The sequence below is a fragment of the Zosterops lateralis genome, assembly GCF_965231275.1.
Source record: "Zosterops lateralis genome assembly, chromosome: 16".
Classification (NCBI taxonomy): Eukaryota; Metazoa; Chordata; class Aves; order Passeriformes; family Zosteropidae; genus Zosterops; species Zosterops lateralis.
Genome location: NC_139776.1, coordinates 6330753 through 6354822, shown reverse-complemented (window position 1 = coordinate 6354822; position 24070 = coordinate 6330753). Strand labels below are relative to the sequence as shown.

The 24070-nt window shown below is 45.2% G+C and overlaps 1 protein-coding gene across 1 annotated transcript; it reads left to right on the top strand.

Annotated features, from left to right (window-relative positions):
* The first annotated feature begins 2400 nt into the window (after nucleotides 1-2400).
* Nucleotides 2401-23791, top strand: CHRNA4 (cholinergic receptor nicotinic alpha 4 subunit). Its single transcript, XM_083873438.1, has 6 exons — nucleotides 2401-2874; nucleotides 4060-4211; nucleotides 7735-7779; nucleotides 7870-7979; nucleotides 16688-18068; nucleotides 23200-23791. Exons 1-6 carry the CDS (start codon nucleotides 2814-2816, stop codon nucleotides 23323-23325), a joined length of 1875 nt encoding a protein of 624 aa, XP_083729564.1. The 5' UTR covers nucleotides 2401-2813; the 3' UTR covers nucleotides 23326-23791.
* The last annotated feature ends 279 nt before the right edge of the window (nucleotides 23792-24070 follow it).

Below are 24070 nucleotides of genomic sequence, written 5' to 3'. Positions count from 1 at the left end.
CTTACAAGAACCTTGCAAACTCATGGAATTTCACTAAATGGCTCAAAACTGAGTTTGTTACTGGCTTGCCCTTTGTCCAAGGACAAGTCTGAGATTTCACTGGAGACCTTGAACAAACACTGCCTTGTTTCTGTTTTGTTCAGTCTAGAATCTTCAGTAGCTGGAATGTTTGAATCAGCTTTTGTGAACATCTGGATCACCCAAATTATCCACGTCTTTTTCGGACAAAGGAAGATGATAATAATGAGGAGACTCAGAGCCGGGTCCCTGGAAATCAGGCTGGAGTTACAGCTTCCTACCACAATAAAAAAATCATTAAGACCTTTAAATGGCATCTTTTGTTCCAGTCAGAGTCTCTTGCACATGTACCAGTGGAATTCATCGCCTTCCAAATACACACAGGAGCTGATGGAAATTTTGTTATGGCCCAATGATGCAGAAAGAAACTGGCAGTGAGATTTAACAAGGTCACTTCAAGGGACAGAAACCACTGTAAAATATGCTCATTCCCCACATGGCCAGTGAGGTGAGGCATAAACGTTTCCCTCATGGGAAATAGTGATTTACGATTAATTTCCAAAAGAAGGAAATCCTTTTTTAATCAAAATAATTTATAGGGTTAATCTAAAGGTAGTGTTTGCTCGCCAGCACAGAAAGCCAGGCAAGGTGAAGATGGATGGGGTTTGTCCATGGGATTTGAATCAGCTCTGCACAGAAGGGCCTGTAGTCAAGGATACCTGTATTATTTATGGCCAAGGTTTTCAAAAGGGAATAGTTGATCTTGCATCCCTTGGGTTTGGCTGTTCAATGTGTGACCTGTGCAGAGCACCAGCCTCGCTGAAAAATGGCCTTTAGAAACCCTATTCCCCACTATTTGTTTGTTGTGTTTGGTGCTCCTGGCTGAATGTGGGTGGACAGAAACCCAGGAATCCCTCATTTAATGCTGCTGGGTCAGCACTGAGCAGGGCTGGACACAACAAGGAGTACAAGAACCTGCAGACTTCAGATTCCACAGATAAAAGGTGCTGAAAGAAATGCTAGGAGGCTTTTTATAGTTGTTCATGGGAATGTATGGCTGCAGTAGGTGACAGAGTGATGCTGTTTTAACCCTGGTGAGGGGTGATTGTCCCTCTGTTCCCCTGTTGCTGGAGGTGCTCAGACCTGCACAGCCCCTGGCTTTCAGGACGTGTCCCACGCTTCAGCTCCCAGTTAATTTGATCTCACATCTGCTGCTTATTAAATTAATGCTGGATGGTTCCTTGGAATGAGCATTACAGATTTTAATAGCATATCACAGGTGCTCAGGTGCTGCAGTGAGGGTCAGGACTCCAAAAGCAAAGCAGGCAACTATACAGGAATCCACAAAATGGGAAAATATGGTGTGGTTTGCCACTGGAAAGGGTGACAATTATTGAGGAAGAGATGAGATAAAAAAACAAGACAAGTCGAGTTTGGTATTTATAATCTCACTACAGACCTAATTTCTCTTGTGACTCTAATCCTCCCCATTTGCAGTGAGCAATCTATTATATTGCAAGATATCGGAGATGCTTTGGGAGTAGGGAAAATATTATACATAAAATATGTAGCTAATATTATTAGAACAGACTCTGATTAATTTTGCGGCTGGCAACATTACCCCTGCCTGAAAATTAAATCCATTTGCTATCCGTGTGGAAGTAATTGTGTTAATATCAAAGCTAGTTTGGAAATGAAATGGGGAGAGCTCCACTCCATGTCTCCCATGCAGGGAATCAGGGATGTGAGATGAAGGGCTGGAGGGATAATTCCTTGGTAACACAAGGAGTTATCCTTTCCTCCACCAAATTTGCAAGACTTTAACAGAGTTTTTTTGTGATGTATTTAAGGTAGATTTGAACATATAGATAAATTCAAGTGACTTTCTCTCGATCTCACTCCTGGTTTGCAATATTGCCTGTGGGCAGACAATAGTATTTGTATTTGTATTTGTACTACGTGTTTGTACAGCACCAAGCACAGCAGAGCCCTGTTCTCCTGGGCAGGTTCATCACTCCAGTAATTATTGACAGCAAAGATGCGTGCCCAAGCCAGAAATATCCCCGTCTAATTACACTGGAGTGATTTCGAAAAGCAGTTGGACGAGATTAAAGAGACAGCTTACGTTAATTAAGAACTGTTTGGGCTTCCGGTGCTGTAAGGATCCCAGCTGGCCCCATATGCACCTCTGCCTGCAGCTGGGCTCTGCATCTCCCCCTTTATTTCTCCTGGAAAAGTTTTCCTCCCTGCAGCCTGTTTGCTGGAGCGCAGGGATTCTCTCCTCCTCCTCCTCCTCCTGAGCGGGAGGCGGGCAGGTCTGGCTACATTAAATATACAAACACGCTGTGCTCGCTCTCTGCTCCAGAGGCATCAGCGGTGGCCCATCAGCAGCAAAAGCCGAGCAAAGGCTGCCCCGAGGGCTGGGGGAAGGCTGAAAGCAGCAGCAGCAGCAGCAAATAAAGCGGCAGCCCCGCAGGAAGGGGAGAGGAGCAGCAGGAGAGCCCAGAGAGGCTCCCCGGGCTCTCACAGGAGATCTCTGCAGCCCTTGTGCATCACTCGTGAGCAAAGCAGCGGCAGCGTCCCAGGAAAGAGCATCCTTCGAGGAGGAAGAGCTGGAGATCACTCAGAAGAGAGAAGGAAAAAGAAAAAACCAACAGCAAAGCACCAGCTGCTATCCCTTGCCGGAGGGAGAGAGAGTGAAAGGAGTTCAGGGGAATGAACCTGGAGGATCCAGAGACTCAGAGAGGAAAAGTTGCCCCGACGGGAGACTCTGCACATTAAAGCTCTGCTCCACGATGGGATTTCTCGTGCCTAAGGGAAACCTCCTCCTCCTGCTGTGTGCCAGCATTTTCCCCGGTAAGTTTGAGAAAGCTCTTCTCCCCTGCTCTGCCCTTTACTCTTTCCTCTCTTATCCCTCTCAAAGACACGCTGCAGAGACCAGCCCGTGTCAACAGGGAATTTATTTCCCTGACTCCTCCACCCTTCTGCCCCATCATTTCTGGTCCCCTGAGCACCAGCCTCTGCTGAGCCTTTATTTTCTGCTCCTTGTCTGATTTGATGGAGAAAGGGTTAAAGGCACGGTGGGAAGGGGACAGGAGGGAGAACCCAGACGGGGGCTCAGCATCCTCCTGCTTCTTGCCCGGGCTTTTCTTCCCTGGGTAAAGTGTGTTAATGTGTCTCGGGGCTACAGCTCCGGCTGGGGAGAGCACAGCCAGCGCTCAGCTAATGCTTCCCTTTGTATAATCCAGGGCAGCTAAAGACTAAGTAGAAGCCATATTCCAGGAGGGACGTGGGGAGAGCCCCCGGCTCCCTCTCCCCTCTGTCTGGCACAGCCGGCACGGGAGTGCAGCTCCTCCGGCAGCCCCTGGATCAAACGTGGCTTCAATTTTTAATTGACACCACCTCTGACAGCTCCTGGAGCCTCTGTGCGGGGTCAGCGCTGCTCCAACTTTTAAAGTTATACCTGAGCAAAACTGGGATCTCGTTGTCCAACTCGTGCTCTCCACCATCCTCTTCCTTCTCTCACTGTTTTTGTGAAATACCCACTAGAGCAGGTTAAAGAGATGAATTTCAGTCTGTCTTTTTTTTTTTTTTTTTTTTTTTTTTTTTTCCTGATACATATAATGCCAATTTTTTATGTTTAAATCTGATCCAAAACACCTATCTCCCAGAAGGAGGCTGCTTTTTCCTTTCTGGCTTGCCCTTCTATCACCCCTCTTCCTTGCTTGCAGACTCCAGTGCTAGAAACTTGCCACAAAGTGGCCATAAAAATTAGACCAGATTCAGGGAAGAATGGCTCACATAGTGTTTTCTAAATGGTATTACTGGTGCCCCCACTTTCTTCAGACCAATCCTGCTCTGTAATAGAGTGAGGAACACCTGGTAATGTCAGGGATAGAGGGGACACAAGTCACTGGATTAACATCACCCTCCCGCGTGTCCCCAAGTGCCCGTCACTGTGGTTTGCTGGAGTTTCCCTCTGGAGAAGGCTCCAGCTATGCCAGCCCTCGGACCTGCAGGTGTTTCATTCCTTCCCCACAGCCTTTGGCCATGTGGAGACCCGAGCCCACGCCGAGGAGAGGCTCCTGAAGAAACTCTTCTCTGGTTACAACAAATGGTCCCGTCCCGTGGCCAACATCTCGGACGTGGTGCTCGTGCGCTTCGGGCTGTCCATCGCCCAGCTCATTGATGTTGTAAGTGACACCTCTTTGTGCAACAAAGCCAAAATTACCCAGCCTGGGGCCCAGGGAGAGGCTCCTGGTGCATGTGGGCTTCACTGGCTGATCCAGGGTTGGGTTGGGTTGGGAAGGCTCTGCCCTCAGCAGAGAAGAGTGATCATGCAGATAGACCTGGTGGAACACAAGGTGACTCATGTGAGTAGCTGGTCATCACAGTGGATCCTTTGCTCTTCATTTATTACAGGCAAAATCCCAAATTCCCTATCAAAACCTGTGGGACTGATCACAGCAGGGCAGTGGAGCTGCTGGCATAAATGCCAGAGAATTTTGGCAAAAGAATAAAATCAAACACCTAATTTGGAATTTGAGCCATGATCATTAACACTAATTTACACAAGCTAATAGGGACAGTGCTTTGCATACCTTGGGAAAACAGATTGCCAAAGAAGTTTTGAGGGTTTTTAGCAAATCTGGCAGATATTAACAAGAAAATTCTTTGTAAGTGTTTGCTCAGATAGAAGTCACAGATGTGCAAACCGTATTTGTTCTGTTCAAAACAGAATGGTCTGCACACAGACTGATGTGCACTGAAATGGTATTTATGGGATTATTCTGGCACACTGTGTTGGGGTCAAGTGTTGGACAAAGGAGGTCCCTGCAGGGCTGCAGATGCCAGACACACTCACAGGCTTTAGAGCTTGTGCAGATCCTGCTCCTGCATTTTTCTCCTTCCTGTCTCTATTTGCATGTGGCATTTCCCAGGACAGTGTCTGTGCAGCTGCACACTTCTTGGGCAGGTATTGTTCTAGCTTTCACAGAAGAGTTTGGGTTGGAAGGGACTTTTAAGAGCCATCTTGTCCAACCCTCTTATTATTCAGAAGAGGGCACTCCCTGTCATTTTTACTGTAGTCATGAGGCAGAATGAAAGGCGTGATAATGCCCCAGCCCTGGAAGTGTTCAAAGCCAGGCTGGATGAGGCTTTGATCAGCCTGGTCTAGTAGTTGAAGGTGTTGGAAAAGGTTGGAACTGGATGAGCTTTGAAGTCTCTTCCAGTACAAACCATTCTGTGATTTCTGTGATAATGGAAAGAATAATGCAACCTAAAGGCATTACTGGTGTGGGACAATCATAACAGATGACTCTCCACACAGTTTTGTATTTTGAAATTGGATTTTTGAGATGAAAAGGAAACAGCTGAGAGGGTTCAGGAGGTGGGGAATCAAAGACACCAGTTGCTGGAAAGTCTCATCTCATGCAGAAGTCATCCACTTCCAGATTGGCAACATAGCAATGATCTCCCACTCCCCTTCTCACTCTTATGTCAGCCTGAGGGATCCAGGGCTGTTTGCAGTTGCTAATATTGAAGTTGCATGGTTCTCATCTGAATAATTGATAATACAGAAGATGAGACATTAGTGACTGTGGAGGCATGAGAGAGAGTTTCCATTATGCAGCTGCTGAATTGTGGAAGAGGTGGATCAATACACCTGCTCCACTGTGCTTTCCCAGTTTACTTAAGAAAAATTAATCTTCTCAAAACCATGTCAGTGGTTAGAAGTGCAGCTCGCAGGCAAGGCTGTGCTGGGACCTGTGGGCATGGCTGGAGGAGAGCTCTCACCCCTCCAGCCCCAGTCTCTGACTGGTGACACTGCTGCCACCACTGGGGCTCTTCAGCTCGTCTCCCCTTTCCCGACAGTGACAGTTTTGGTGCAAAACCTGCTGCAATTGTTAGACACAAGGCTCAGCTCCCAAAGACAGGGAGTCTGAAAGGGAAATCAGAGCTGTATTCAAACCCCAGCTCCTGCTGACAAAAGCTGGGGGCAGGGGAACAGAAATCAATGGGGAACTCTACATTCCTGCATATCCTTACCTCACCCTGGATTGCTGAGGGTTTTCTGAGACCAGAAATAAGAGGGGAGAGATCAAATATGTGTCCAGGAGCAGCCACCAAGAGTCACACTTGGACTCCTATCCTGTGAGCCTGCAGGAGCTCACAGACTGTGTTCACCTTGGGAGAAGGGGCCAGGTAGTGCAACACCCCCATGGCTGTGGAGTGACCCTTCCCTCTGGGCTGGCTCCATGGGGAGCATCCAGCTGTGCCTGCTGAGGAGGAACTTGGTCACTGCCACATTGCAAACCCCTCTCAGATAATCCCATGGGGCTGGAGCTGTGCTTCACTCAGGTCAGTAGGGTGGTGTGGTGATGGGCTGGAATTTCCTCCAAGGGTGGTTCCAGGGAGGAGAATTCCAGTAAAAGGCAGCACCTGCTACACTGGGATGTCCAGTGCAGGGGCTGTGGTGGAGACCCTCAGGTGCTTGAATTGAAAAGTAGCAAGAGATGCAAGTTCTCTTGGATTTGTCCAGGTCATGTCATTCTTCATCTTCATCATTCACCCATTGGCACACAAAGAAAAAGCTGGATATTTTCTCTCCCTTTGTTTCTCACTGGAGTGGTTTTGTATTCCTCCTTCCTCCATGTGCTTCTGGTCCATAACCCCAGAGGAGATAATCTCTGCTCAGGTTCTGCATCTGGTGCCACAACAGCAATGAGGAGGGTGAGGGAGCAGGAGGCAGAGCTCCCCTCAGACTTCCTGGGTTTTAATGTTCACAATCAATCCTGAACTGCCACCAGGGCAAGGTTAATGATGAGCAGTTTGTTGTCAACTGAGCCCTGCCAACTCAGCTGGCTTTGATGCCAACCAAGGCAAGAGATAAAAAGAACCCCCAGAAATAAACCCTGAGCTCTGGTGGGACACTCCAGTCAGACCAGGCTTTGCCCTACATCATTCATCTGAGTTACTTACAGAGGGCACAAAAGGCAAGTAGCAAACAGTAACTCTACTGCAGGGCTGTCAGCATTATAAATGCCTGACATTATTTAAATATATATATAGTCCTACTTTTCCATACTATTTGTGCATAGAATTGGGAAAAAAGTCTACCCATTGATGGAAATATACACCAGGCTGCCCAAGAATTCCATGTCAGCAGAGCAGCTGGGGTTTATTCAGAAAACCCAATCCACAGTGCCACAAGCTCATGTATTTGGTAGAAGGAGAAATGCTGCTGAGCTTCTTGTTTCCAGAACTGTGTCCATGGGTAATGTTTCACAGAAGAATACCCTTGCAGATGGAGCTGAGCACTGGAATCCACCACCCATGTGTGACTAAGGGTTTATATATCCATCACTACATTCTTTAAGTGCTCAGGTCAAAGGCAGGCTGGGGAGCTTTTTCCTCTACCTGGTATCATTATCCTAGGCTGAATCCATCAGCACTGAGTAAAATCCCAATAAATTCCAGTCCATCTGCTCACAGGATTGCTTAGGTGCAGGCTCAGCTGTTCAGTGGTATCAGACAGCTGTGCCCTGTCCCATGTCAAATGACAGAAACATCTGCTTTTTATTTCCAAGATGGAACTTACATTTGTTACAGAGGTGATTTGTAGTTATATAAATGAAATACAATTAAGGAAAATTAGGAGGGTTCTTTGGGCCTCTTAATCTGCTCCTGTAACCAATATCTGATCTTGTATTTCAGGATGAGAAAAACCAAATGATGACCACAAATGTGTGGGTGAAGCAGGTGGGTGTCCCCAAATATGTGTTTTTCCGTGTTTCTTTTCAGTTTTTCTGCTGAACCCTCGCAGCTTTGTAACCACCTCATTTTTGGCAGGAGTGGCACGACTACAAGCTGCGCTGGGACCCCCAGGAATATGAAAATGTCACATCCATCCGAATCCCCTCAGAGCTCATCTGGAGGCCAGACATTGTCCTTTACAACAAGTGAGTGTGAGCACTGTGAACAGAGGGCAAACCCATCCTTGCAAATTTTCTCTGTTCATGAGGTTAAAATGTTTCCTGCAATTATTCCACTTTATTTTGTTCTCTGTGGTCAGAGTTCTTGTAGATTCTATAACATGGCTTAAATGACATGACTGACATTCATCATAAGGGCTTTGCTCTCCTAATGATCCTTCCTCTGGGCAGCCAGTTTTGTTGGGGATGCCAGGTATTGTTTTCTCTTCACATGTCAGATGCACAATTAAGCTGGATTTGAGCTTTCAGTCCTCTTCAATTTCATTTCACCCAGAAGCTCCCCTAATTCATCACCATCAACTGGAAAAGCCAATTACTGAGGATGGGCTTAAATAAGGAAAATATGCTGAAACATGTCAGGCTTGTGCATCTATGAACAGGGGTTTCAGGTCAGCTAAATACCATTCTGGAATGATTTCTAAATAGGTATTTGTTCCTCACTGCAGAGGCTTGGAATCTGTCCCTTGTATGGACATTTCCGAAGGAGCAGGTTGTGGTTTTCTTTCTTTCCTTTGGAGCCTGTTGATATTCTTAGAAATGCTGCCCAAGTGCCAAGGCTGTTTTGTCCCTGGAGCCTCCAGCACAGCTCTCCAGTCTCCCGGGATGTCGGATATCCCAGTCCCCCACCCCAGCACAGGCTCCAGAGAAAACACTTGCTGCAGGCATCAAAGAAAAGCATCTTTGCATGTGGCTGGCACTCAGAGAAAACCCTCACAGCAGCAGCCAGGCTCGGTTTTAATAAACAGTAGTCTGGTTCTAGCTTGATATGATTTTGCTTCTGTTTAAAAAGCAAAATAAATGGCTGAAGCTGGAATCTGCCCAGGGGACTGTGAGCTTTAGAGACTACAGGGGCTGTTATCTTTCCCATTAGCTCATTCCTGATCCTCAGTGGTGTGAAGTGATTGCAAACCTCTTGGAAATCACTGCATCCTCACTGAGCACCTTTCGGAGATTAGCCCAATGGAAATGACTCATCCAGAGGCACTTGGACCTTCCTGCCCTCCAGAGACACACTCTGAGCATGAGTAGTGCACTGCATGTGCCTCACTTGGCAGCCAAGAAAGGTGTTCACAGCTTCCACTAGGAAAAAATATAAGAATGTCCTTGTCATTCTCATTGTTTAATTAATGACAATGGCAAGGATTATTATTTTTTGAGCTTCTAGTGGTTGTGTTGGTGGACCATGGTGCCAAAGGAAATGATGTGGCACAAATCGCTGCGCGTCCTTCGTGCGTCAAACCATCCTTTTGCTGGAGTTACTGGCACAGAAAAACCTGATGTGTCACCTCAGCTTCCTCTGCCTTGCTTGATGAGGATGGTCCATACAAGGAGGGGTCAGGAAATGAGGAATCACAGAATGACAGAATGGTTTGGGATGAAAAAGATCTTAAATATGATCTCATCCCACTCTCGGTCATGGGCAGGGACACTTTCCACTAGACCAGGGTGCTCAAAGCCCTGCACAACCTTGCCTTGAACACTTCCAGGGGTGATGAAGGCTCCAGGAGACCTCAGTATCCTTTAGGTCTCTGGATATTTTGGGGTTTCATGCTGAAGACATCCTCCAGATGTCCAGGACACCCAGACCTTGAGCTGGGCAGCCCTTGGCTCCTGCCCCTCACACGCTCTGCCCCTCTGCCCTGTTGTTGTAGTTCACTTGAGTGTCTACAGGGACTCAGGGTCTGATCTCCTGGTCACAGCAGCTACTCCAGAATGTCCTTCTCAACCTGTTCTGGGCAGTGAGAGTCTTTCAGTCCTGCCCACCTTATTGCTCTGCCTTGCAGTAGCAAATCTGACTGTCCTGGGAGCTGCTGACACAGGGAGATGTCGTGCCCCAGCTCCCCAAATCCAAACTACTTTCCTCCCTTGATCCATACCTAGCATTAATAATCATGCATTTGTCTGTTGGTTGTCATGAGTCTATCATGCATTTTTAATTGGCTACTTTATCCATGAATTAAACATGGATATAAGCTAGGCAGCAGACATTAGTGGGTTCCCATTAATTCCATGTATCTTCACTGCCATATTTCCCTTTGTTCTTATGAAAAATGTTTTCTGCACTGAGATGTACTTCTCTCTTCCAACTAAATTCCTATCAAACTCAGCTGGAGCTGCAGTCAATATCTTCATCAGGTTTCACATTTTGTAGCGATCGCAGGAAAAATGCAAGGCAAAAACTGCAGGGTGCTGGGACTCCAAGGTGAGGCTCTTCTGCAGAGCATTTCATCAACTGCCTTCCCAGCCAGGGCCTCTCCTGGTGGGCATCTCAGCTGGAAATGATGGTGGTCAGCCATGGTGATGCTAACAAGGAGCCCATATCATATTTTACATACATATATAAAAATATATATAGTTTAGAGCGAGTTTAACATAGCTGGACATGATTCTGGGTCTCTGAGAGCAAGAGAATGTGCCAAGAAACCTTGGTGGAAGAGACTGAGAGGCCACACTGACCTTTTGCTGTCTTCAGGCTGTTTAGTGGAGCTAATTATTGCTTATCACATTCTCTGGCAGAAATATTGTATTTCTGTTTGGGATGGACTCCTTTAGGAAATATACAAATACTCCTTCTGTTTTCATTTTGGGCTATATACAGAAATAGTAAAATTTCAATTGATTTCAGATTTACGTCTTTAAGGAAACCTTACCCTTTGTTGTGAGGTTACTCTCATATCTTGGCTCATTATTGTAAAAAACATTCCATTTACCCGCTCTAGAGACCCAAATTAAATCAGTAAATTCAGCTGGTTTGGCCTAGAGACTAAATGTAGTTGTCAACATTCATAAGGAATCTGAAACCAAATTAATATCCTACAGGGAAATTAATATGCTGTTGAATTTTCAGGCTTGATGAGATGAGTTCCAAGACTCTGCAAATAGTTTCTACTGGATGTGACATAACATATGTATAACAGAGGAATATGAGTTCATAGTGAAGTGACAAAGCCTCCTCTTTGCCAAGAAACCAGGCTGTTCCTTATCTGAGGTTGTAAAGGCTCTTCAGGCACCACCAAATCATTTATAAATGAATTATCTAATAGTCTGCATTGATTTGGTTTTTTTGTTCATGAATGGCTTTGAAGCACCTTTTAGGGTTTTTTTGTCTATTTGAAGTATAAAAAATTAATTGCATTTTTTCTCTAATGAGGGGAAATAAGCTCCTGCATTTTTTGTTTGTGGTGGTTTGTGGGTTTTTTGCTGGTGGTTGTTTGGGGTTTTTTGTGTTCTTTTGGGTTTTTGTTGTTGTTGTTTGTTTTTTTTTTTTTTTTTGTTTTTTTTTTTTGTTTTTTTTGTTGTTGTTGTTGTTGTTGTTGTTGTTGTTGTTGTTTTTTGGTGTTTTTTTTGCTTTTCCACCTCTGTGTTTCTGCGTTGAGTCATTTGTTCAACACAGGGGCTCCAGAGGAGAACCCCCTGAAAGCACAGGTTTGCATCCAGGTGCTCCAGCTGCTAAAGGCTGCCCAGGGCAATCCAAGCCCATGTCCTTGAGCCTGATGCTGGTTTCCAGCTGGATATTCATGGCATTATCACAGCATTTGTCCATTCCAGCCTGGTGATTGTAAAACCTGGGAAGAAGCTACTGGGAATATTGAGAACTCTGAAGTTTCTCTTTTCCTGGTATTTTCTGGGGCTAACTGTTCCAGAAAGTAATCCCTGCCTTAGACTTCACAATTACAACAAAAACCCCCAAAAACCCAAAAGATCAGATAGGAAGGAAAATCAAATTCAAATTTCTGTAATTAGGGGTAGGAAATACTTTGAGGAATTCATCCAGTGATAAAATGGACACAAAGGGATTACTGGACTGGGTAAGAAGATCATCTGTCTAGCAGCTTTTGAGAACCATGGAAAAACAAAGAGTTCTTTTGAAAAGTACTGTAACAGCCTGTTCTTGTGAACTATAATGTGATGTTTGCATCCAGTTAGATTTATGGAGTAACACAGGTTTCATGACTCATCCCAAAGCTCTTTGGAGGAGAAATACCAAAAGATGCCCCAGTGTAACCTTTAAAATTGGAAACATGCTTGACATTTTTCTTTGTGTACACTGGCACAGATCTCATCATTGTGCACCAACTGTATTTATAATGGGCCAAAAAAAAAAAAAAAAAAAAATCACCCTTCAGCTTTCCTGATTGTTCTAGGAGGTTCAGTGGTTGTTTGGAGGTTGTTTTTCTGGAGAGGGATAGCTTCATATGCTTTGAGGTTTGCTGCCAAGCTCTTCCTAATGGTACAAGAGATGATAGAAGGAAATCTACAGGAGGGATCCCTCTCCTGGGCTGCTGCTCTGTTGACACCCAAGGGCTTCTCCTACCACTCCGCCAAGGACAGAGCAAGAGCTTTGGGGAGAATCAGAGCAAAATGCACCAACCCAGCTCAGTCAGAGCCTCCTGAGACACCTGTGCTCATTCCATGGGCAAAACACAACCTTTGCTGGGAAGGGTGAGCAACAATAAAAATATCATTGGTTAGTGCTGGTTTCTAAACACCTAAACTGAGCAAAAGCTGGGGACTGACTGAAAGGTCACATCAGTGCACACACATCTCCCCCTGGGCACCCAAGAGGTTTTGTACCCAAGTTGCCAAGATTCTGGAGATATTTAAAACCCAGCCAGGTGAGGTCCTGATCCTCTCGTAGCTGACCTGCTTTGGGCAGGGAGTTTTGGGCAGGAGACAGTTCCAGAGGTGCCTTCCAAGCAGTGCATTTGAGTTATCATTTTGTAGCACAGAACAGTAGTTAAACAAAATATTTTCTGGTTTCCCTTTGGAGAGAATTCTAATCTGAACATTCCAGAAGCATCTCTGCACCAAAAGGGTGCAGGTGCTAATACTACAATTTTTCTTTGTTACTGCTCTTTGATGAATAATGCTTTAAGTGAGGACATTTTACTATATCCATATTTGTGTATAGATAATTTTCAGGCTTTTAAAGGTCTGTTTGGATTTAAATTACATCATCAGAAATTAAAATAAATGTGTGCCTCATTTACATGCATTCTGAAAACACTTAATTTTGTGAGATGGTGTATCTCCCAACTGCAGGAAAATAGAAAGTGGCAAAATAAAATAAAAATCCTCCATCAGCAGAACTTTTTAGTGGAACATGGCTGTAGATGTCAGTAAAACAATGCCATCCTTAAACCCTCATAAACTTAGGAGATTTAGAAGAGCAGCTTTTATTCTCAAAATGAGAAATCAAAGGCTGCAGCACACAGCAGCTTTTTCCTTGGGAAAAAAATAAGTAATTTTCTTCTCTCTTTTTTGGTGTGCACTGTTGTGTTTGACATAAGAATATAATAGCTCCAGTTCTTTATTACTGACATATTTTTAAAGCTGTCAGGTCAGAGTAACCAGGAGAGCCTGACTATCTGAGTTCTCCAGTTCTTGTGATGTTTACCTTGCACTCACGCCTCCCTCCAGATGGGTTTTCATGGCAACTGTCACAACAGAGTGGTCTCCACTGAGTGAGATGAGAATGTGCTACTGCTCTAAAGGAATGTCTGCAGATTTTCTCTGTCCCACTCCATCAGGTCTCCCACCTTCCTGTCTAAGGCAATGTTCACATGGTGCAGGCAGGGCTGTAGGAACAGGGATGGGTTTTCCCACAGCAAAGCTGTCCAAAAGAACACTGGGTTTCCCCAGTCTCCCATCTGCAGACTGTGTTTCCTGTTGGTTGTCTGACCTTCATCCCTTGGAGGAGCTTGGGGAAAGACTTTGGAAGGCACTCAACAGCCAGGTGACCTTGTTTGCTCCCTCTCGTGTGTGGAGAGGAGCAGAATCAAAGCCTCACACAGAAGGGGAGAGAGAGAATCTCTCCAGGCTCCCCTGCATGGGCAGGGTGCCAGCAGGCACAGCTTCCAATCCAGTAAACATATGCCTGAAGGTCCAGTGTGGGTGGAAATCTTGGGGAAGGAGGCAAAAATATATGGATGCATGAAGGGTGAGACAAGTGGGAACACTGCCTTTGCATGATGTGGCTGGCTGGGATATATTCTACGTACACAGCATGGTTGGTTTACCCTGCTTACAAATTCCTCTGCATTGAGCTGCAATGAGGAGTCCAAACACACTCAGTAAAGTCAGGAATTAGTTCATAGTCCTCATAGGCTGGTGAGGCAGGAGCATCCCAGGGTGTTTTATGGCTCCTCAGAGTCAATAACTGACCAAATCCAAGGAGATTTTCTGCAGCTGGTTTCACTCCTGCCATGGCACTGCAGGCAAAATCCAGCCTGGAAGGCAGTGGCAGTGTTGTTTGTAAAAATATGTGAGCCAAAGAGGACCCAGGATGAAGCTGGGTTTGTTAGGCGAGCAATTAAAAATTAAAAAAATATGTTCCTCATTAAAAGCAGCTAATTTACAGAAACAAGATAATTTACAAACACAAGATTTGCACCCTCATGATGGTTCCATCTACACTTGCAGAAGAGGAGTGTGGTGATATGAGAGAAACTGCAAAACTGCCAGGGAAGGCATTTCTGGAAATGAAACACAATTACATTAATTATTATCATTCCTGGATGCTATTTTAGCAAGACTTTACCTTTTTTTTTTTTTTTTTTTTTCCAAGAGTTTTCAAAAGAAAAATGCACCTGTGTTGTTTATCCAGCCACTTACACACTGCTCTAAGAAGGAAAATGCTCATAGTGGATGCTCATAATCCCTTTTCTCTAATAAGATCCAATTAAAAATATTGCTCCATTAATGAGCGATTTAATCATGCCTCAGAGATATCATTAAAGGCAGAATCAGATTCCATATTCCTATTGAGATTTAAAAGGAAAACCACCAAGGACAGCAAGCACTGGACTGTCACTTGCTGTGCATATTTCACATCTCAATCTGGCTTTACTGTGCTCCTGGCAAAACCCAGGAGAAAAAAAAAAAAAAAAAAAAAAAGGTGATTTTCAGTGAAATTACATGTTCTGGAGTGTAAATTAGATTTAAGAAAGAAGAGGTAAGACAGGAGCTGGATGGATTGTACGATTCCTCAGGTTTGTTTCCTGCAGAGTAGATCATGGTGCTGATTTTGTCTTAATCACTTTGTGAGAGTCTTGTATGTAGTTTCCAATTTTTTTTAAAGTTTTTTTTTTTAATCCTTGGGAAAAAATCAATTTAGAGGTCAAAAGGCACTATGTCCTTTTGTGTTCTTTTGGTTTTTCCAAAATCGGCCCCAAAGAACACAAAGAACAAAGAAGAGTTTAGTAAAACCTGGTTCTCTACCACACAAGATTTCTGAGTTTATTTTTCCATTAATTCAAGCAACCTAAAAAATTGTCTCAAGGACATCTGGGCTGTGATCCTGAGGATTGGGAACATTTCCATTTCTGCCCAGAGATCTCATTAGCCAAGGCAGCTCAGCAAGTGCCAGATCCTGCCGCTATTTCCCAATACTACACCAGTCTCATTTTTAGGATGTTTCACAGGGCAAGTGGAAATATGTGATGTGAGTTGTGAGGCCCTGGCACAGACTGCCCAGAGAAGCTGAGGCTGTCTCATCCCTGGAATTGGTCATGGCCAGATTAGATGGGGATTGGTGCAGCCTGGTCTAGTGGAAGGGGAATAAAATGAAACTTCCATGGCAGGGAGTTGAAATCAGATGGTCTTTAAGGTCCTTTCCAAGCCAAACCACGATTCTATGATTCTATGAAACTATCAAAAAGTCCTCTTTTTTTTCTCAATTTTGCTTATAAATGAATGGTCTCCTAAAGAAATGAATTTAGGAAGTTCCTGTGCCTCCTGCAGCTTGAGGAGCCCTGCTGGATCACCCGTGTGTTGATGATCTTGCTGCTGGTGGGGAGGAGGAGAGGTGTGACCCCTGTCACTGTGTGCCTGCTGTCAGGGCACATCTGGGCACTGAAGCAGCAGAGCAGGGCCCAGGGATTTTTGGGGACTGGCAGGAACACAGCTGCAGGCTGGGCTGGCTCTAGCCAGAAGGGCTGGGCAGGAGCAGAGAGCTTTTTATCTGTATCAGCCTGAATAATTCATCTCAAGTTTTTAGCAGAAACTCTCTTCCCCTGCACAGCCTGTCCTTTGTCTGGCAGTGCTGCTGTTTGTAACTTGGGTTCTTCCTCCAAAAGTCTGGATAATATAATTTATTCATACAATTTTAATACAAACTCCTGAGCTGTTATCTATTTATTTGCTAACCCCCAGCTGAGGGCTCTTGTGAGAAGACACCACAAAAGACAATACTCTTCCTTACTGGGAAATCAGACGATTAATGTTCATTATTCCTATTAATAGGATGTTCTTGCTGTTTTTCATGTAAAAGGCTAGGTGATTACCCAACACTCTTTCACCTTTAGCAGCTGTCAGAAATAATTCTGCAGAGCCCACAGCTACACTATCTGATAGTACTTCCTCCCACCTCTAAAACAAACTCAACCCATTCCAGAGCACATCTAGGACACCTTTGGGGAAAACCTGTGTACAGTCACATCAAGGAGCTGACTTATGCCAGGGAAAGGCTGACATGTGCATGAACTCCAGGGTTTGTGTAAGCCAAGAGCTCAAAATCCACTGGACAGAGTAGATGGATCTGGTGTTTGGACATGATGTCCCTCTTGCATCTCTCAGGTCATTTGGAAGCCAGGCAGTAAATATCATATTTCCTTAACAGAATTGACTTGTCTTAGAAAAATCTGAGTCTCTTTTTATCTTCCATCTGTCCCCAGTGCTGATGGTGACTTTGCAGTCACCCACCTGACCAAGGCTCACCTCTTCTACGACGGGAGAATTAAATGGATGCCCCCTGCTATCTATAAAAGCTCCTGCAGCATCGATGTCACCTTCTTCCCCTTTGACCAGCAGAACTGCACAATGAAGTTTGGCTCCTGGACCTACGACAAAGCCAAGATTGACTTGGTGAGCATGCACAGCCACGTGGACCAGCTGGACTACTGGGAGAGTGGGGAGTGGGTCATCATCAATGCTGTGGGCAATTACAACAGCAAGAAATACGAGTGCTGCACAGAGATCTACCCCGATATAACTTATTCCTTCATCATCCGGAGGCTGCCCCTCTTCTACACCATCAACCTGATCATCCCCTGCCTGCTGATCTCCTGCCTGACTGTCCTGGTCTTCTACCTGCCCTCCGAGTGTGGGGAGAAGATAACCCTGTGCATCTCCGTGCTGCTGTCCCTCACCGTGTTCCTGCTGCTCATCACGGAGATCATCCCCTCCACCTCCCTGGTCATCCCTCTGATTGGGGAGTACCTCCTCTTCACCATGATATTCGTCACCTTGTCCATCATCATCACTGTCTTTGTGCTGAACGTGCACCACCGCTCCCCCCGCACGCACACCATGCCGGACTGGGTGAGGAGGGTCTTCCTCGACGTGGTCCCAAGGATCCTCTTCATGAAACGTCCCTCCACAGTGAAGGACAACTGCAAGAAGCTCATTGAGTCCATGCACAAAATGACCAACGCTCCGAGGCTTTGGGCCGAGATGGACGTGGAACCCAACTTCACTACCTCATCCTCCCCCAGCCCCCAGAGCAACGAGCCCTCTCCCACCTCCTCCTTCTGTGCCCACCTCGAGGAGCCAGCCAAGCCTCAGCCCATCTGCAAGTCCCCTTCCGGGCAGTACTCTGTGCTGCACCCAGAGCCTGTACAGGTCACTTGCTCCTCTCCACAGCCCTCCTGCCACCCCCTGAGTGACGCCCAGGCCACCTCTGTCTTGAAAGGCAGGTCACTGAGCGTCCAGCAGATGTACAGCCCCAACAAGGCAGAGGAGGGGACAATCCGCTGCAGGTCCAGGAGCATCCAGTACTGCTACCTGCAGGAGGACTCTTCCCAGACCAACGGCCACTCCAGTGGCTCTCCAGCATCCCAGAGGTGCCACCTCAACGGGGAGCAGCCCCAGCACAAGCTCCCTCAGTGCAAGTGTAGGTGCAAAAAGGGCGAGGCAGCCAGCACAGCAGCCCAGGGGAGCAAGAGCCACGGCCCCAAGGAGCAGCACCTGTTGCTGATGTCCCCAGCCCTGAAGCTGGCAGTGGAAGGGGTTCACTACATCGCAGACCACCTGCGGGCAGAGGACGCTGATTTCTCAGTGAGTATCCCAACAGAGTTCTCCTTCAGAAAGTCAAAAATGAGCTGCTAAAGAAGCTGCAGCCAGCCTTGAGCTGTGCAGAGTGGGGACATGTTGAGGCAGGCTCAGCTACACCTCTGTTGTGGGTTTTGGCCACTGTAGGCACAGCTGGAGATGTCCTTGGGGTCTTGGAATGAGGGCCAAGGGGGCAGCACAGCCAGGTCATGCTCAGGGCTGCTCTACAACAATGGATTCTCCAGCAGAAAATAGCAGTAAAGTCATTGTTAGGCAGCCAAGAAGCAGTTAGGTTTGTGAGAGACCCAAAACGCAGCCACCTCTCAGGAACAGAGACTTATTCCTTATTTAAACTTCTGACAAATGGGGAATTCACACTCTCTGCTTTTCATTAATCACTGACTCTGACTGTGGAGGCCAGGAAAGCAAATTGCCCAAGCAGGCTGTGGGTGTGGGAAGCTGTAGTAGTGTGGGGATACTGCAGGGTCTCTTTAGCTCTGCTCATGTATCATGATCATTCCTCATTAATGGACTTCCACTGGCTCTGTGCAGGGAGGTGGGGGAACAAATTCCCTGCTTATCCTGTGGAGGGAAATACGGCTACAAATAAATGGAGTAGAGGCTGAAAGGATTTCTTTTCATGGAGGCAGTAATGCACATAACAAATGCCACATCCTTTCACAGCTCTTTTAGCTCTTTCCTGCAGACTATGGATACTGTGTGCTAGTAATTATGGCCACAATGAAGGGAGGCACAAGATAACCTGAAGTTGGTTTTCTTATTAAAGAAAAGTCTTATCTGCCTTTTCCTGGGCAGATCCATACCCAAAAGGTGCTTTTTAGCGTTGTCTACAGTTTAAATTTCCAAAGATTTAGAATCAGTGCAAGTCATAATGTGTTTATACAAGACTTCCTGAGCGTGGAGAGTGTCTTTTATTTGCATTTTTCACAGCTCTGAGCAGCAGCAACAAAAGCTTAAATACAACTGTCGATTTCTACACTCTTTGGTATCATAGTTAAGGGCCTCTGTCTTTCAATGGATTTCACTTCACAGCATCCCTTTGAGGAAGGAACTGTTCATTCCTTATGTTGAGGAGTTACAGCCAAAACACAAACTTCCTTTTCAAGGTCACAGAACAAATCTGTGGCAGAGATGGGCTGTGAATCCTCATCTTCATTAGTTGCCAGTCCAAAACTCTTTGCAGGGGTAAAGCATTTCAAAAGCACATTAGGAGTGCAGGAATTAAACTCTGCTCTCTCCCTCTGGCAATAATCACAAGTAAACCCTTGGATGTCAGTAGAGTTTAGCTCAATTTTTTCCCCATGGTGCAAATGAAAAAATATTACTCCAATAATACTTCCCATTTCAAATGATTCTCCCTGCTGAGCTGGTTTGGTGTTAACAAGAATGGACTCAATTAGTATTTTGGGTTCCTTCCTCTTAATTTCTTTTTAATTAAGCAGTCTTCAGAAGCCACAAATTTTATTCTGATACCTTCTTCTGCTCTACCCTCTTGAAATCAAGCGATCATCTTGAGGAGAAAGCTATTTACATCACTAAACATCAAAAGCAGAAGAAAAGGAGGAACCTTGAGTCTTTGGTCTCTGACCCAACCTCCTGCCAGCTCAGGCTGTGAGGAAAGGCACCAGGAAAGCTTCCAGCACTGAGCTGTGGGCAGGTTTGTGGGCTCCCCTGGGGACTTGGGGTGACTTTTCTCCACTGCTTCCCGGCAGCTGTGGTTGGCACAGAAGGCAGAGCTTGAATTTTCAGATAGAGGGGATAATGCTGACTCCATTGTGGGGCTGCACTATTTTCTCTCTCTGGACCCAAGTAACATCAAGTAGAAAAGCACAATTTTTTTTCTCCCAGTGGAAATGAAAAAGAAGAAGGAAAATGATCTTCTGGAAGTGAAATATACTGTGAGGAGCAGAACTGATCTAATAAAATGAGGATTTATTGGGGGAAAAGATCAGTACTCAGAAATTTGCTTGCATCCTAAAATCAAATTGTGGCATTTCTCCATGGAAGTCTTCAATAAATCTATCAGCAGGCACCTCTGATGCAGCTGCTGAGACACACCTCACTGTCTTGTGAGCAATATTTCCAGAGACATTCACCTTCTCAGAAGGAGAACAGAGCTTCTTTTAAGTTCCTGTCTTTTTTTTGTCTTTTTTTTTTTCCCTCTAAAGCTCCATTGCCACAGGGGCAGTGCTTCTAAATTAAAAGTAAATAGCTCATTTAATTAAGTGCTCCGGCGAAGAGAAAATGGGAAATGCAAGAGGCAGTTGTTTGTTACAGAGAGATATCTGCAAACAATACAAACACAATGGGGCACTGGGGAAAACGCACAGCGGAATTGTCCTGGCATATGATGGAAATGCCATTAGAAATTAATTACAGACTGAAAGGCAAAACAAGCTCCATGTCACACATCAGCCAAAATAACCAGACACCACCAGCACCATCTGGGAAGTCATTCTGTCCATGGCTGTGTGCATCTCCAGAATACTCTGATATGAAGATATTTAAAAATAAAATGGGAAGGAATAAAGCTGAGGGGGAGGAAACAGGATAATCTCACAGGGTTATTTTTAACAAAGTACAATAAAACCACCTGGGACTGCTCTAATCTGTGTTGCAGACTCTGGGTCCTGGGGATCAGATGTCACCAAGGCACCTCAATCCTCCACTCAAATCCTGAGGCTCACACCCACAAGGAGCTGGACCAGGGAAGAGCTGCAGACTCCCAATTTTCAGGAGTTTGAGAGTGGGGGAGTCAGCTGGTTCTCCCCCTGATTGTTTCCCAAAAATAATTTTGAATGAGCTTCTTAAAAACTAATCAAAATAGAGGTCAGGAGTTGAGGTGGCAGATGTTGGCAGCTGCAGGGATGTCAGAGACGTCTGCAGATCAGACTCCACGTGGGCTGCTGGACCACGAGGAAATGCCGGAATGGTGGCAGAACACAAAACAAAAAATCCAGATCATTTTCTCTCCCTCATCCTCTTTTTTTTTTTTTTTTTTTTTTTCATTATCTCCCCATAATTTCCAATTTCACCCTCTGTGCTCTCAGTCTGAAACTGGATATTGATTTTACAAATGTCTGATGCACTGCCAGCCATCATTTGCAAGATGGGCTCAGTGTTTCTGCTTACACCATTACATTAAGAAGCAAATTCCTGTCCAAATTGTGTTCCCCCCACTTTACTCTTCTTTGCTCAGAGAGAAACTCATTAAGTTTCTTTTCTCTGTGTGATCTAGCACTTATTTTTACTAGCATAAATATTCAAAGAAACTTATTTTACCTGACTGAGCATTATTTACTCACTCCAGCTCTCAGGCTGAACATCAGGTGGTGAAATTCAGGTTTGCTTTACACATTGATTACATCATAAGACATTAATCCCATAAAAGCAATCACCCAGGGCTTGCTTAGGTGCCTTTCTCATGAGGAATTTGAAGCATCAGAGACTCCAACTCTCAGCAAGTGATGAATAGGTCAGAAAATAGGTGCAGCAAAAAGGAGTTGCCCACTGAGCTCTTATCACAGAATTGTAGAATCCCAGAATGGTTTGGGTTGGAAGGGACCTTAGAGCTCATCTCATTCCACCTGCCATGAGCAGAGTCCCATCCAACATGCCCTTGAACTTTCCAGGGATGGAGCAGCCACAGCTTTTCTGTGCAACTGTACCAGGACCTCAGCACCCCCCAGTGAAGGATTTCTTCCTAATTTCTAACCTAAAATACTCCATTTCAGTTTATAGACACTCCCCCTTGTCCTGTCACTACATGATCTTATAAATTTGAATAAATTACAGATCACAACCCAAGGAAATTATAGAAGCTTGGGATGAGAGGATTCCTTTTGGTTTCAAGGGTCAATGTATTTCTTTACTTACCCTAATTGCAGATGGTTGTGGAGAGGGCTGTACAATCATAAGATAACATGACTTTTCCCAAGAAGATGACAAGATGCAGGATGAAAATAGGTTTTCTCTGCCTATTTAATAGTAAAGGCTACCTTAACTCAATGCTGGTTTTAAAAGGAATAAATCTATCCATTGAATGAAAACATTGAACCCATTCTTATGCTTTTGACAACTCTCAGGTGTCCTTGAAATTGAAAATGCTTTGTTCAGAGAAAATATAATACGGTCTCCAGTGCATGCCTCATTTCCCAGCTCACAAAGCTGCTCACTGAGCCAAGGGAGCTCAGCAACACCACTGTACCTGTGAACATCCTCTGCTGCAAATGGCATTTCACTGATATCTGGATTGCTTCCTTTACCAAAATGCATTTTTGGCAGCTTTGCTGTCCCCTTCTCCTTTCACCACTCACAGCCACTGGAGAGGTTTGAGCAGGCTCCTGCTGGGATGTTTTCCCCAAAGAACAAGGCAGTGTGCCAGATTTCAGCCCTTGGGTCTATTAATCACCAAGTGGGAAATTGTAGGAAATCATAAGGGGTACAGTCATATCAAAATGAGCTTTACCATCTGATCAGGCCTCTTCCTGGGAAAGAAATTAATAACAGCAATGTTCACATATATGTGGTTTCTTAATGAAGCAGTCATTCACCATTTCTGCCTTGTGGTACTAGACCTCTCCAGAGAGGAATTGCTGGAAAATCCTCCCGCAGCAAGGCAAAAATGGGGGGAAAGGAGGCTGAGAGTACTTTTATTTTCACTGCTTATTCACCCAAAGCTTTAAATCCCTTCACAGAAAGAGATTGGCTTTGTTAATCTGTAAGCAAATAATTTTATGAACATGAGGAAACAAGTAATTTCTTACCCCCCACCACCCCAGCTTGAATCACAGCCTCATTTACACACCCAGTCACAGCTGCTGATGATGGAAAATGGGAGAGTGAGTGTGCAGGTGACCTTAATTATGCACAGGGGTGTGTTATCCATAGGGATTTGTGACTTCACATGCACATCTCTGCAGTCTGGGAATCACTCAGGTGGTTGATGGAATAAACCTTTGCCATTTTATAGGACCACTAAGTGTGAACAAGATCTCCTCCTCCTATCTCTGGAATGATATGAAAATATCCTACTTTGGAGTAAAGCTCTAAGAGTTTTCATGGCTTTTAATCTCCAGTAAATGTTAATAACTGGCCTCTCTGCTCTGTGTTCCAGGTGAAGGAAGACTGGAAGTACGTTGCAATGGTCATCGACAGGATCTTCCTCTGGATGTTCATCATCGTGTGTTTGCTGGGAACTGTTGGGCTCTTCCTCCCACCGTGGCTGGCAGGAATGATCTAAATCTAGCACCAAAGGGAAGAAATTATGGTCCCACTATCCCACTCTTATGGATTTTAGTTCACCTGGAAGGAGAGAGCAGAGAAATGGGGGCAGCCCTTTGAATAATTCACTGTGTGTCCACACTTGAGCTGCTCCTGAGCTCTCGGAGAATCCTTTCCAAGGTCACATTGTTTTGCCAAGCCATTTCCATCTCCTCCATCTAATTTAGGGGAAAAGTTCTTATCCAAGTCTGTCCATAGCATGGTGGCATTCATTGGCATTTACTCAGCAGTGTAAGAACACGAGCTTGTCCCTAAAGCAGCACAGAAAGGGGCTCTGCATCCACAAAGCAGCCCCTGGCAATAGCTCCAGTCACCTTCAGCAGTCTCACTGTGCCCTGCCCAGTGATTTTGCCCTGTCAGACTGAAGTCTTTCAGGACTGCGTGTCCCTGTATGAGTCATTTTATAAATAAACTTCCAAATTTGGGATACCTGTGCAGGATGTGGTCTGTGTTCAGCTGGTAAAGGCAGAGAGTCTGGAAAGGCTTAAATGACTGCTTGGGACCAACAGTGACCATCAGCACAGCAGATGCAGATTTTATACAGAATTTACTTTGGCCAATCCCTCCAGAAACTGGAGACTGGGGCTGAATGAAGATCGGACAAATGGAGGAACGATTTGGGGTTAAGATTGGGACCACATTGGTAACACTTTAGGGTGCTTTCAGAGGAAATCTCCTGGATCCAAGTTAAGGCTTCTGAAAAA

Coding starts and splice junctions, on each gene's coding strand:
- CHRNA4 (XM_083873438.1), top strand. CDS start 2,814: ATGGGATTTCTCGTGCCTAAGGGAAACCTCCTCCTCCTGCTGTGTGCC. Junction 4,212..7,734: donor TCGCCCAGCTCATTGATGTT/GTAAGTGACACC, acceptor CTTGTATTTCAG/GATGAGAAAAACCAAATGAT. Junction 7,780..7,869: donor CAAATGTGTGGGTGAAGCAG/GTGGGTGTCCCC, acceptor CATTTTTGGCAG/GAGTGGCACGACTACAAGCT.